Raw genomic sequence first — 14818 nt, 5'->3', positions numbered from 1 at the left:
AATGTGTCTAGTACACATTGGATTGGATCGATGGGGTTAAAGGGACCAAACTATGAGGTCATTGGTCCCTCCATCCTATAAGCACTAAGCTGGGAATAGTCCTCAGAGAGGAAAGGCACACAAGACAAATCATGATTGACCGGATTACATTGAAGAATCAAGAAAACCAAGAGATAGAAGCAAGTAGACATGAGTAGGGGTGAGAAAGAGTAAGCTGGGGAGTTGCCCCATCCAAAAAGTAGCTGGAGACTCCCAGGGCACGTAATGGGAGACATACCCTCTGCATCCAGTTGGTGTATCTTCAGCCTTCATTACCACAAGAAAGTTAGCAATGCAGACAAGTAGATTCAATCTTAAAACAGAAACAATGACAATAACACAGTAAACCAACAACAGATGTAAAAGAATTAAAATCGTGGTAATGGCAGTTTCCAGGCCAGATCACCGAACAAGGGCAGCCGTGGGCTCCCTGGATTGGACCGACTGGCAGGGCACCTCTCCAGTCCCTCAACTGGTCGACGAGGCCAGTGTACCGTACTGCACAAAGAGAGGTTGAAACTACTTTCACAGGTAAAACATAACAAAATCGTGTGCTTTGGCATCAACAGCTAGCTATAGAGAGATAGCGTGTCTGCAAGATTAAGGTTGCACTGTGAGGTGGCCACATTACGACAGTCCAGCAGGTTGTCAGCCACTGTCAGATGGGCACCTCATCAACAATGGGGCGGATACTAACACCGTAGGATGTGGGTGTTTGTAGGGTGCAAAAACAACTAGGATCATATGCGCTCAGGTCTGAACTGTAGAAAATGAAAACAAAGAGAGGAGTTAAAAACAAGTACATGTTAATCCCAAATGACAGAAGAGAAGACAGGGGCATGGAGAAAGATCTATAAAATACACCATAGAGAAACGGAGGAACTCAACTAAAAATTAAATGTCTTTCAATATATTGCTACGATGGATAAAAAGTTCCCTAAAACGGACAACAGCTCAGATGGGAAAAAACAGCAGCAGCATTCCATCAGGAAATGGCAGACCATCAAAGGTTGAGCACAATGAGGACAAAGTGGCGGGGGAGCACTGCTTACCAAATTGTTGTAGTGGTCTTCAGTCCTGAGACTGGTTTGATGCAGCTCTCCATGCTACTCTATCCTGTGCAAGCTTCTTCATCTCCCAGTACCTACTGCAACCTACATCCTTCTGAATCTGCTTAGTGTATTCATCTCTTGGTCTCCCTCTACGATTTTTACCCTCCACGCTGCCCTCCAGTAGTAAATTGGTGATCCCTTGATGCCTCAGAACATGTCCTACCAACCGATCCCTTCTTCTAGTCAAGTTGTGCCACAAACTCCTCTTCTCCCCAATTCTTTTCAATACCTCCTCATTAGTTATGTGATCTACCCATCTAATCTTCAGCATTCTTCTGTAGCACCACATTTCGGAACCTTCTATTCTCTTCTTATCCAAACTATTTAACGTCAATGTTTCACTTCCATACATGGCTACACTCCATACAAATACTTTCAGAAACGACTTCCTGACACTTAAATCTATATTCGATGTTAACAAATTTCTCTTCTTCAGAAACGCTTTCCTTGCCATTGCCAGTCTACATTTTATATCCTCTCTACTTCGACCATCATCAGTTATTTTCCTCCCCAAATAGCAAAATTCCTTTACTATTTTAAGTGTCTCAGTTCCTAATCTCATTCCCTCAGCATCACCCGACTTAATTCGACTACATTCCATTATCTTCGATTTGCTTTTGTTGATGTTCATCTTATATCCTCCTTTCAAGACACTGTCCATTCCGTACAGCTGCTCTTCCAGGTCCTTTGCTGTCTCTGACAGAATTACAATGTCATCGGCGAACCTCAAAGTTTTTATTTCTTCTCCATGGATTTTAATATCTACTCCGAACTTTTCCTTTGTTTCCTTTACTGCTTGCTCAATATACAGATTGAATAGCATCGGGGAGAGGCTACAACGCTGTCTCACTCCCTTCCCAAACAACGGCCTCCCTTTCATGTCCCTCAACTCGTATAACAGCTTAACAAATGGCGATGGTGAAAAAGACAGTGCCCAATACACAACCTAGCTAAAATCTGCTCTCAGTGAGAGGGCCGGGAGGATGTCAACCAACTGCTGACAGATGCCAACATCAGAGGGAATGTAAGAACTAGCAGTCTGAGGTACGAGGACTGCAGCCTTGGCAGCAGCGTCCACAACCTCGTTTCCTGCCAGATGACGAAATTGAAAAGCCTGTGTCGCCGGATGTACTGCATGGCCTGATAAAGGTTGAGGAGCTCCACTGTAAATACTGAGCAGTGTTCCAGAAGTAGACAGCAAAAAATACCGGTGCCCATGACGAAGGCTCACCCGACACCACTGTCAGTCAGAGAGCCGTCAGTGTACATAAAGGTACTATCGCAAAGTTCCGTGGGAAGGTCGTGAAACTGAAGGAAATACAGCAAAGCTGGTGTAATGTCCTCAGGGGGCAAATGAAGACCAAGTTTAACACAGACCGCCACACGAAACCAAGGTGGTGAAGGGTTCACGTCCACTGGGAAAATGGCAGGTAGCGATAAGTTAAGCTGCCAGAGCAAAAGCCAAAAGCGATCTCCAGGAAGTAACAGAAGACGAATGTGCCCCATATTGGAGATCAAAGGAGTCATCGAAGTAGGAGGCATAGGATGGGTGGCCAAGCATGGCAGAGTAACGGCATGCATACCTGCTGAGGAGATAGTCACGGCTGTAGAACAGCACTAGTTTGGTAGCTTCTGCATAAATATTCTCGACCGGGATAGTGTAAAAGGCGCCAGTGGACAAACGGATGCCACGATGGTGGATAGTATTAAGACGGCATAAGACGGACGGACACGCAGGTGCATAAACGAAACACCCATAGTCTAATTTGGAATAAACAAGGGTGGTTTAATCTGCCCCCCAGGAAATACCACTGAGGACACGTAGGACCTTGAGGGACCGCATTCAGTGGGCTGCCAGGTAACACACTTGGGAGGACCAAGAAAGTTTCCTATTGTAATGTCTCTTGCAGCGGTCTCTCCGCGATATTTTCAGAAATTTTTTATAAATTATATAACTCAGTACATATCTCAAAATCTCTCTTCTTATCTTACCGATTCTTAAACTTTAATATACGATGATTATCAATGCAAAGTAGTTTCAAGCCCTATTATTCCTTGGAGCATGCATTTACTCCATGGAATAGCTTCTCTGCTATCTATGTTTTCTCTTATGAAAAGAAGGATTGAGATCTTGCGGATTAGCCGTGAAAGAACGAAGATGTATATGTATGTATTGTTGAGCTAGTCGCCATCATGATGAGATTCTGTATGAGAAGGAATTTAATACATGAACTGAACTAAACTAAAGTAAGTGTGTTCGCGTATTATTTAACTGATTATTATTGACAGTGTCTGCTTACTACACTGTGTTGCACGGGATCAGTGGGGAACATCTGATTTACACTGGACGAACCTGCCGTTTTGTATGCTCAAGATATCCAGTTCATTACATTCAATAAATAGGCTAACACGGTCTTACCAGCAGATCTCCGGTCTTCCCCATGTGATCACCGAAAGTTAATAATTATTACAAATGTTTTAGGAGATCGACTGACAATTTTCGTCGCACCGAGACTTCGAAATTGCTTCACTGCCTTATAGAATTTAAGTTAAGCTCAATTTAATCAGGATAGAACAGTACTGAACTGTGTGAATGTGATAAGCCTGCTTTGTGAATGAAAATTCCTTTAATATACGCATGTTTTTTACTATCCTGATCAGTGAAACTAAATCAGGCCGGTGTGAGAGAGGTTTTTAAATTTTAGATCCCACAAAAAATATTAAACTATCTAGCATGAGGCCCAGGAATTTCGGAGTTTCAACGAACAAATGAGCAACAGACTCAAGATGTAAAGACAGTGGAAGAAACCAATTGTGCTAGCAGAAATTCATGCAAACAGTTTTGTCAGTGGAAAAGTGAAAGCCATTCTTGATGCTCCACGAGTAAAAATGATCGAGACCTCACTGAAGATGCCGCTCAACGAGACAGGTCTGTGGAGAACTGCAATAGATACCAAAATCGTCAACGAAAAGGGAGCCATAGATGCCAGGTGGGAGACAGTCCATTATAGAGTTAATGGCGATAGCAGAGAGGACAACACTCAGGATGGAACCCTGAGGCGCACCATTTTTCTGGATGAAGGTGTCTGACAATGCAGGACTCTCGCGTACCTTGAAAACTCAATCTTTTCCCGAAGGAAACGGGGCACACGGCCACGGAAGCCCTGCGTGTAGAGAATACAGGGGATACCAGTTCTCCACCAGGTGTCATAAGCTTTCTCCAAATCGAAAAACACCACTACATTTTTGGATTTATGCAGAAAATCATTCATGACATTGGTGAAAAAAGTGATGAGACAGTCAACTGCAGAATGGTGCACTCTAAATCCACACTGTGCAGTGATTAGTAAAGTACGAGACTCTAGCCACCGCAGCAGCTGGACATTAATCATACGTTTCATCACCTCACAAACACAGCTGGGGAGAGAAATGAGGCGGTAGCTACAAGGGAGGTGTTTGCCCTTACGGGGCTTACGAATGGGTATGACAGTGGCTACACGCCCGCGTCTGGGAAACACGCCTTCTGCCCACATGCAGTTTTATGTATGAAACAGAAAGTGCTTGCCCGCAAGAGGAAGATGCTGCAACATCTGAATGTGAACATCATCTGGCCCTGGGGCGGAGCAGCACGATGAAACGAGAGCACTATCTAGCTCCCTCACAGTAAAGGCGGCACTTTAGCACTCACGATTCTGGGAAGAGATGGGTATCACCTGAGCCTCCTGCACTCGTTTCCAATGGAGGAAGGCAGGGTGACAGTGGGAGGAGCTCGAAATCACCACAAAATGGTGGCCCAAGCTGTTGGAGATAGCTGCAGGGTCCACTATGACATCGTCTGCTACTGTCATGCCAGAAATTGGGGAATGGATCCTGGTTCCAGAGAGTAGTCTGAGGTTGGCCCACACAATGGAAGAGGGAGTTGAATTGTTAAAAGAACTAGAGGATGAAGTCCAGGTAGATTTTTTGCTATCATGAAGATCACGACGACACTGCGCACGCAACATGTATAATGAATGCAGTTTGCCATCATAGGAAGACGGTTAAAATGTGGAGAGCACGTCTCCGTGCGCGAGATGCATTGCAGCACACCTCAGTCCACCAAGGGACCGAGACACGGCACGGTAGAGAGGAAGTGTGAGGAATGGAACATTTTGCGACAGTAAGAATAACACTCGTATGATATTCTACCTAGTCATCACACCTGGAGAACAGGGCCCCCCCTGCAGAAGTGGGCGCACCTGCCTTAAGTGATCATTCACACCTCCCGAACACCTGACAGAGGGACCAACAGGCAATATGGGAAGGTAGCCCCTCCCTGGGCTGTTATTATTCACATTTCACTTACATATAAGGCAACACTCCATACAAATACTCCTGAGACTTACATTCATATTTAGTACTAGGTGACATACACGGAATTGTCCAGGTATTCATTTTTCCAACTTTCTATTAGAAATTAAAACTAAAAATGAAAATTCATTTCTATGCATTTGTGAAAACCCCTTTGAAATTATGAAACAAAGAAATACACATAATTTACTAATCAATAAATACAGTATCCAAATTAAGAAACAGGATCCCAGACAGTTTCTTTACACTGGCCACAGCTGCTTCACGTGTCTACAAGGTGATTTGTTAAATTTTTCTATAGTTCTATAAACAGCTATAGCTTTTGCCTACAGGCATTCACATTTCACAGCTGAAAGAAATCAAAGGCACTGCCAGAGGTCAGGGATTTGCTCAAGTTGATTAGAGTATTAGCGTGTCTTAGCAGTAAAGAATAAATGTCTTAAATTCCATATACAATGTGGCACATCAGGTACATTCAGTAGCATAGATTATATGGGTCAACAGAAGTGTCCGATTCCACTCGACGGCTTTGACCCGCGATGTAAGGCTGTTGTGGGGTGCGACATCACGATGGCGTGGAATTTAGTTTGTGAGAGTGACATGTTTGTAGGTGTCGTTTTGATGTGATCGGTGGTGCTCTCTGGTGGTGTGTTTATTTGTTGTGTGTTAGGTGATGTTTTCGGTTTAGTTTCCGTGTGTGGCATGTTTATAGGTTGCCTATTGTTGTGGTCGGTGGTTCTATCTGGCGATGTGTTTATGGGTAGCATGTTATGTGGTGTATGGAGTTCATTTGCGTGGTAGCATTGCACGTGTGTGGTATCGGTAGTGACTGTGCTTTCAGCGAAATATTTTTCAGTGAGTCAACAATTTTCGTTTTGTTATGTCGACGTTATTGTATGTAAATAAGTTATACAGAACTGCAACCAGTCGCAAAGTGTATAACTTATTTACATTCAATATACAGTCACGGTTTTAAAATATCCGTAATGGATAAGCATAAGACGTTATTGTAGTTTCTTTCTGTTCGTCGTGTGTGAATTTTGGTAAATTGCTTTGTTTATGTCTTTGTTAGGTACGGATATGACTGACAAGGTCAACAGTTTTCGGTTGTTGGCAATGATGGGGGACAGTGCGTTGTCTCTAATAAAATTTCTGCAACTATTCGGATATTTGGATGAAGTCGTGAAGCATTCAGTGTGCCATGAAGAAATAAGGCTTACTAAAGGTCCGGCATCTCGGACCTAGGACAGCTATATGTGGAGATGCCGTAAGGAAAATGGGTCAAGGGAAGTGTTCGATTCCAATTTTGATTTTCTAGTTGTTTTCCTTATGGTAGTATTAAGTGTGGTGGTGGTGAAAGTTTTGAGATTTATAGTGTGATATCGATAGTTGCTGTTGACCTATATAGGTCAGGGGAAGTGTTCGATTCCAATTTTATGGTTTGTTGTGTTTTTTGAAGTAGTGATGATTGTGGACTTGGTTGTAGGTTTTGGGTTTTATGATTTGGTATCAATAGTTTTTTGCTGACCTATATAGTTCAAGGGAAGTGTTCGATTCTGGTGGATAATGTTTTTAGTTGATTTTGTGGTCGTTTTATTTTATCGTTTTGGTCATTTGGTTTGGTGGCATGTGTTTATTTTTATTTGTCCCCACCCAAAAAACCCCAACTTCCCCTGCTTGTCCTGTTAGTTTCATTATATTTTTGGAGGAATATGTATTTTCCATCTATTTTTGCGTTTGTTGTCATGTTTACGTAATGACGTCGTAGTCACAATATGGGAGTTGTTGTGAATGGTCGTTCCCGCCATATTGGCGACGTCACAGGTCGAAGCCAATGGGTCGAATCGGAAGTTTGTGTTAACCCGATTATACTGTCAGCGAAATATAAATAATAAATAGTATCCTATGGCTATGACATCAATGAATCGCTGTTGGAATTGGCCCACTCATACAAGTACCTGGTTATAACACTTTGCAGCAATATGAAATGGAATGCTCACATATGCTCAGTCACTGGTAAAACAGGCAGTAGACTTTGGTTTATTTGTAGAATACTGGTGAAATGTAATCAGTCTACAAAGGAGGTTGCTTAAAAACAATCACTCATGCGGCCTGTTCTAGAACATTTCTCAAGTGTGTGGGACCGTACCAAATAGGACTAACAGGAAATATTGAATGTATACAGAGAAGGACAGCACAAATGGTCACAAGTTCGTTTGAACATTGGAAGAGTGTCACAAAGATACTGAATGAACTGAACTGAAAGACTCTTGAAGATAGATGTAAACTATCCCAAAATAAATGATGATTCTAGGAATATACTACAATCCCCTACGTATAGCTCTCAGAGATATCACGAGAATAAGATTAGAGTAATTGCATGGAGGCATTCAAAGAATCATTCTTCCCACACTCCATACATCAATGCAATAGGAAGAAACACTAATAAATGGTACAGTGGGACACACCATCTGCCATACACCTCACAGTGGATTGCATAATATAAATGTAGATGTGGATATGTTGCGACTAGAGTTAACAGCACAGAAGTAATAAATTTAATCATCATACATGATGTGGCAGTCTTTCAGGCATTTTAGTGTTTACGATGCCATATCTTCTGATCTGTGTCACAAAATGACATAGTTTTGTACGAACCTTCAACAGCACAAGTGGAAACTGTCCACAAAATGTACTGCAAACAGAGTCAGCAAAGAAGAAGTAGTAATAAATTTAATCATAATGCACAATGCAGCAGTTTTTCATGCACAAAAAATGAAATCACTGTGCTGTCTCATCCTCCCTACTCTCCAAACATGGCCCCTGTCAACCTCCTCTAATTTCCGAAGTTGAAAACCCCATTGAAAGGACAAAGATTTGCAATGATAGATGAGATAAAAGAAAATTCACAAGCAGCACTTCATGTGATCCAACAAGAAACATACCAAGATTACTTCTGGAAATGGAAACAGCATTGGGAGTAGTATCAATTATGGAGGAGAGCATTTTGAAGGAGACCATGCACAATATATAAAAGGTAAACATATAAAAATGTTCTGAACGAAGCTCTAGAATTTTTTGAACAGACCTTGTACATATGCACAGCATCTTGTGATTTAACTATATTCCATCCACCTTGTTTTAGTGCTGTTCATGTTCTCTCTTTACGATACTATCTACTCCCTTCAAGCTTTCTTCCAAGACCTTTGCCGTCTCCAACAGAATTATGATGTCATCGACAAACTTCAAAATTTTTATTTCTGGTCTGTGAGCTGTAGCTCCCTTTCCAAATTTCTCCTTAGTTTCCTTTAATACTTTTAGTTCAATGTAGAGATTCAATTAGATTGGTGATAAGCTACACTCCCTTCTCAACTACTGCTGTTCTCCATATTCACAGAACTACAGACGGGCATCTGTGCAAGTTGCATATAACCTTTTGTCCCCTGCATTGTATCAGTGGTGCCTTTAGAACTGAAAACAGACGAAATGCTCAAGTACCTCACTAATTTTTAAAAAAAGCCATGAAATTGATTTGTTGAAAGAACTGGATTTTTTTTATTACAGAAGTCTAAGAACAAAATAGTAAAAGTCACAACTTGGTAAGCAAATTTCTTGGGTGACCGACAAGCCAGAAATTCTGCCTCTTTGAAATTTTGCAGTTTTCTGAAGCAAATTTTCCTTTTGGCACAAGTAAACTTCTTCTCATGTTTCAAGAATCTTTTTAAACGAAGTTAAAACAACCTGAAGGAATGTGCAGACATTTTGCACTTATACATGAAAGATTAAGTTCATGTGTTTTCTAATTTATATCTGTAACTGAAAAGTTTGATACATATGTTCTGTTAACAATCTGTACATCACATTTCTGACTGTGCTCTGTTTGTATGTTTATGTTTTTAGTTCTGAAATCTGTGAGTGGTGATTTACATGCGAGAGTTCCTGCATAATATGACACTCCTCTGTACCACCAACATGAAATTCTTGTTATATTTTGAGTATCTATGTGATAACAAACATCAACAAAGACAAATTTTTGTGCCTGTCAGAACCATAGATAAAATCTTGAATAATGTGGCAGATTATACAAAGGAAGGACCATATTTAAGGCTCCATGGTGTTGCTGGCAGTTGTCAAATTTGGGACCAGGAAAAAGCAGAGAAACAAGAAAAGTTGTTCTAATCCTCTGAATAATTGTTGGAAAGATATTGACTAAGTGTGAACTGAGCACTTCTAATCACTTTCATTGCCAAAAATAAAATGTTTGATAATGTACACCGGAAAGACATCTTTCAAGTCCCCAAAAGTCTTAAAGTAGACTACAGACAGAAGACTAATTCACCAGTTATACAGCAAACATGTAAATATCATAAAAGGAATTAGGCACTAATGTTGTCTGCCACCATCAATATTCAGCACTTACATAGAAGAAGTAATTAAAGAATTCTGAAACACAAGCACTAAAACATTAAAAATAAATGGGAAACCACACAACATAATCAGAACCTCGTCACAGTAACAGGAGTGTGTGTTTGGATGTCTGTGGGGTTGTGTGTATAAATATGTGTACTTTAGCTAGTAAAAGAGCAAGAGCTTGAAAACTAATGTCAACATGTTTCCTGGGAAGCACAGAGTTCAGTAAGATATGGGAATTCAGATATCTGGGTGCTTGATGAAATATGCAAGTGATAACATCCAAAATTGCTTTGGCCAAAGATTCATTTTACAATAATATGGCACTATTAACATTGAAATCAAGGGTCTACAGAAGTAAAGAAGTAGTTTTTAAAAACACTCATGTCAAATGTAGCAAGCTAATGCTCAGACAGGTGGACGACAAGGAAAACTTAAAAATAACTGAACTGGAACCTCCCAATAGGGTGACAAAGAGATATCAGAAAGGATGAAGGAAAAAAGAAGCCCATGTCATCACTAGAACGATTGCACATTCATCTCTACTTTGCTTATATAGCCTATCTCCTTTAACACATCACACTTTTGGCTAGTCACTATAAATCATCTACAAGGTTGCTCTGCAATTCAAAATTAAGTGCCTAGCAGTGGTTTCAATTGAACCACCTTTAAGCTACTTCTCTACCATTCCACTCCCGAACACAGTGTGGGAAAAACTAACATTGAAACATTTCCATGTTAGCTCTGATTTCTCTTATGTTATTATGTTGATCATTTCTACCTATGCAGGTAGGTGCCAGCAAAATATTTTCACACTCCCGAGGATAAAGTTGGTGATTGAAATTTGATGAGAAGGTTCTGCCACGGCAAAAAACGCCTTTGCTTTAATGACTACCACCCCAATTCACATATCATATACATGACACTTTCTACCTTATTTTGCCCTTTTTTGAGTGTTTTCGGTGTTCTACATCAACCATATCAGATGCGAATCCCACACTGCACTGCAGACAAGTGTAGAGTAAGCAGTCTCTTTAGTAGATCTGTCTCATTTTCTAAGTGTTCTGAAAATTAATCACAGTCTTTTCATTGCTTTTCCCACTACATGATCTACATGAGCATTCTAATTTAAGATATTTGTAATTGTAATCCTGAAGTATTTAGTCAAGTTTACAGCCTGTAGAGTTGTGCGATTTATCGTGTAACTGAAATTTGGTGAAGTCTAAAAGTGTTCATGTGGACGACTTCAAACTCTTTATCATTTAGAGTCAACTTCCACATTTTGCAACACATAAATATCTTGTCTAAACCATTTTGCAATTCATTTTGACCATCAGCTTACATTAAATCATGGCAGATGACAGAATCATCTGCAAACATTCTACGAGGACTGCTCAAATTGTCTCCTAAACTGTTTACGTAGATCAAGAACACAGTATCTGTAACACTTCCTTGGGGAATGCCTGATAATACTTCTGTTTCACTTGATGACTTTCAGTCAGTTATCACCAACTGTGACCTTACTGACAGGAAATAATGAATCCAGTCACACAATTGAGATGATACTCCACCAGCATGAAAGTTAATTAGAAGCTGCTCATGAGGAATCAGTAGTAGTAGTAGTAGTAGTAGTAGTAGTATTGAAATTGTATGTGTACTTCTCAAGAATGTCCGTACACAGTGAGCACTCATTTAAGTATTTAATCACTGCCTAGGGGTTTTCCATTAGTAGAAGAAGGCAGCTACACAGCACACATTTTTTCTTCACTAGTCGGCTCTAGTCCACAACCAGCACAAATCATATGACTTTACACTGGTAGTATTTTCCATCCAGTCACTGCTAACCTTTGCCACCTAATGGTACTGTCAAACAATAAGCGATGTTGCTGAATTTGATACTGTTTCACTGGGCCATGCTCAGACTGTTCATACAAGTATATGTGAGCAGAAAGTGAGAGAGTTCCTTGTCAGTTTTGAGCAACACCTAAATTTTCTCCTACAAGAAGAAAACTAGAGGTGGTTGCATTGTACCCTCTAAAACGTCCAAAGCAAAAATGTGTGGGACTGTTAATAAGACAAATCCTGAGGCATCAACAAATCATTAATTTGGTAATGGAAGTGGGTTAATTGCTGACAGAAACTGAGGCTTGAGTGCAGTAAGCAAGTGCAGATGGCTGTAGGTTGGAGTAGCTACATGGAGACAAAAAGTCTTGCACAGGATTAATTACCAAGGAGATCTGTACCAAATTTGTCTTCAGACTAAAGGCAACAACAACAAAACAATAACACAGTGCAGCAATGCATGAAACGTGAAAACACTGCACTAATATAGTAGATGGGACAGTAAATACTGCACTCTTACTAAGTAGACTCATCTGCTAAACTAGTGTACACAGAGAACTTTATTTTTCCCTCCTTTCTGCAACAGGTGTGAAGGGAAAACACTGAGGATTATGGTGCCAAGAGTCATACTATACACCATCAACAAAAATGCTAATTTACAATCTACAAACATTAAATTCCCATTAATGCAACAAATGTGTACATGTTATTACACATTTAACATTCGAACATAAACTAGTGAATGATTCAACATTCATCCTGATTTCTTGTAGCCCTATAAATCTGATTTCCATGAAATAACGTTACATCCTACAAGGGGTGTTGTTATTCACATCCAAAACAATTATCTGCAAGTGTGTACTAATATTTCCTCCTCATCGTTTTGTCACTTGTTGAGGCAACTGCACAAAAACGAGTTGAGATGACATATCAGCGTCTTTCAAGTGCAATCATACTGAAAAAGTACGTCAGTTCATGACTTCTGAATACAGTATTATTAAGAAACAAACACCAATATCTCACCAAACAACAACCAATCACTTTGTTCACGTTGTACACATTCATCAACATACTCAATTGTGTAGGATGCCAAAGAACTGACGTTAATGACGACGAAAACACAACACTGGATAATGAACTTAAAAAAGTTACGAAAGAATTATTTGAACCTAAAATCATTTGCTTTGTTTACTCATACGTCGCATTAACATTGCTTTTCAGCCAATTACTTGATGACATAAAACAATTCATCACATAATATTACGCATTTCGAATTCACGTTTCACAGCCCCTGGAGAAAAATATGCACTACTTTGTGAAAAACAAAGAGCAACCGAAGATTTTGATGAGTGGTGACTTTGTGAACAGGTAAACTTTTCAAAACAATCATTTTGTGGTCGAAGCTCCTTTTCTTGTGCGCGTTTCCTTCTTAATATGTCAAAAGGAAATGTGGTTCTCGCTTGTGCAAATAATTTCTCTTTTTGCTGCACATAAACGTTTCGGAGAAGTTTTTCCTTCTGCAGTCGCTTTTATTTAACAACTTTAAAATATGATATCTAACAAACAAAACCCACTGACGATGGAGAAACTTTTCCGAAACATGTATGAGTAGTAAAACAGCAAAAAAAATTGTTTTTGCTCAAGGCAGAACCACATTTCCTCATTTAATCATTCCTTTAAGCCTTCGAATATGATTGTCACATCACATTATTTCATAGCGGGACTCTCAATGTTGACATTAGAAAAAACAGCACTCACAATCTTGAACGGAAGGTCACATCCTCTGCATGTCGTCGACATCCGTCGCGAGCATCGAACTCCTCTTCACGCACACATTCTGAAGTGTCATACACATGATGAAGCCACATATTGGTTGCCTTCAGCACACCAAATAGGGCAGCAATTGCAGTGCAATATCCCGCCCATGCCGTTATTGTAGGTGGAAAAAACTGTAAAGAAACTGACACTTCAGAGATTGCAGTTGATACGACGTATCAAAAACTAAAAACTGGAAAGCTCACAACCGCTTACAAACAGAAACACTTCTTCCAGAAAGAGCTAATATGCCATAGAACACTTATTTGCTTTTCACAAGACAGTTTAACACCAATCAACTGCAGAAAACAGTTTACTATTCTGGTAAATAGCCTGACCTCTTTCAAATCTAGTATTCGTCACAATCTAACTTAATCATATTTAAAACCATCAGCGAGAAAAGGGCAGGCTGATTCATGGTATCATTCTGAGCAGCACTCACCAAGTACACCGTAAACGGTAGACATAGCAGGAACAACCAAACATAAAGATGAAATGTATTGCAGAATATATCCTGGTGTGGATCGTAAAACCAGCCTCCTGTAAGTGAAGCCCATACACCCTGACGAAGAATTTCAAGCGTTTGGGATCCCATATTCACACGCTTTCATTTTTTGGGGCATTTTTCATGCTGTGGCTACTCAAATTTCACGGAACATTCAAGACTGCCGTACACTGATGGAACAATCGATGTCTTCCCCAAGCAGACATCTTGAACTCTGTATTATCACGTGGGTGAATTTCAACCAATGCTATTGCTTGTCACACCCTATTTTGATCGTCATATCCATACATTGATAACAAAGTTTGTAGATTGTCAATTGTAAAAACATGATCGTCGGAATGTAAATATATGATGTGAATCGAATATCAGCTAATTGCCATCAGGTGGGATACAGCGAACAACCAGAGAGACAGTTTTAAACTAAATATTACGTGCTACCATCATAGCATACTGAACGAAACGTATAGTTTACAAAATTAGGTAGTAAGCTATGAGCAGCTATAATTTTTACTGTGAAAGTGAAACAATAAATAGGGCTTGTATAACTTCATTTTGTTTCAAACAGATTTTATTATAAAGTCTCCCGAGTATTCCATAGCATTTGAGTGAAACTAGAGACATGTTTATAACATAATTAATTCAACATAGGAAGCAATAGTGTCGCTAGCTCTAAAACTATCAACACCTGCAGCAATTAACCACATTAGCTTTCTTACAAAGCAGTTGATTAGAATAGTACTCTTTA

General features: G+C 39.9%; 1 protein-coding gene across 1 annotated transcript in view; it reads right to left on the bottom strand.

Moving 5' to 3' along the window:
• LOC126209973 (pecanex-like protein 1) overlaps nt 1–14275 on the bottom strand; it is a 299631-nt gene extending 285356 nt beyond the window's left edge. The window contains exons 1-2 of the mRNA XM_049939084.1: nt 14011–14275; nt 13512–13702 (exon numbers count right to left, since the gene is read on the bottom strand). Coding sequence (XP_049795041.1) covers nt 13512–13702; nt 14011–14163 — 344 coding nt within the window. The 5' untranslated portion in view covers nt 14164–14275. The remainder of the gene's footprint in view (nt 1–13511; nt 13703–14010) is intronic.
• Between the last annotated feature and the right edge of the window lie 543 nt (nt 14276–14818).

The sequence above is a fragment of the Schistocerca nitens genome, chromosome 10 (assembly GCF_023898315.1).
Source record: "Schistocerca nitens isolate TAMUIC-IGC-003100 chromosome 10, iqSchNite1.1, whole genome shotgun sequence".
Classification (NCBI taxonomy): domain Eukaryota; kingdom Metazoa; phylum Arthropoda; class Insecta; order Orthoptera; family Acrididae; genus Schistocerca; species Schistocerca nitens.
Note: the sequence above shows the minus strand (reverse complement) of the source record. Positions and strands in the feature narration are given on the sequence as shown.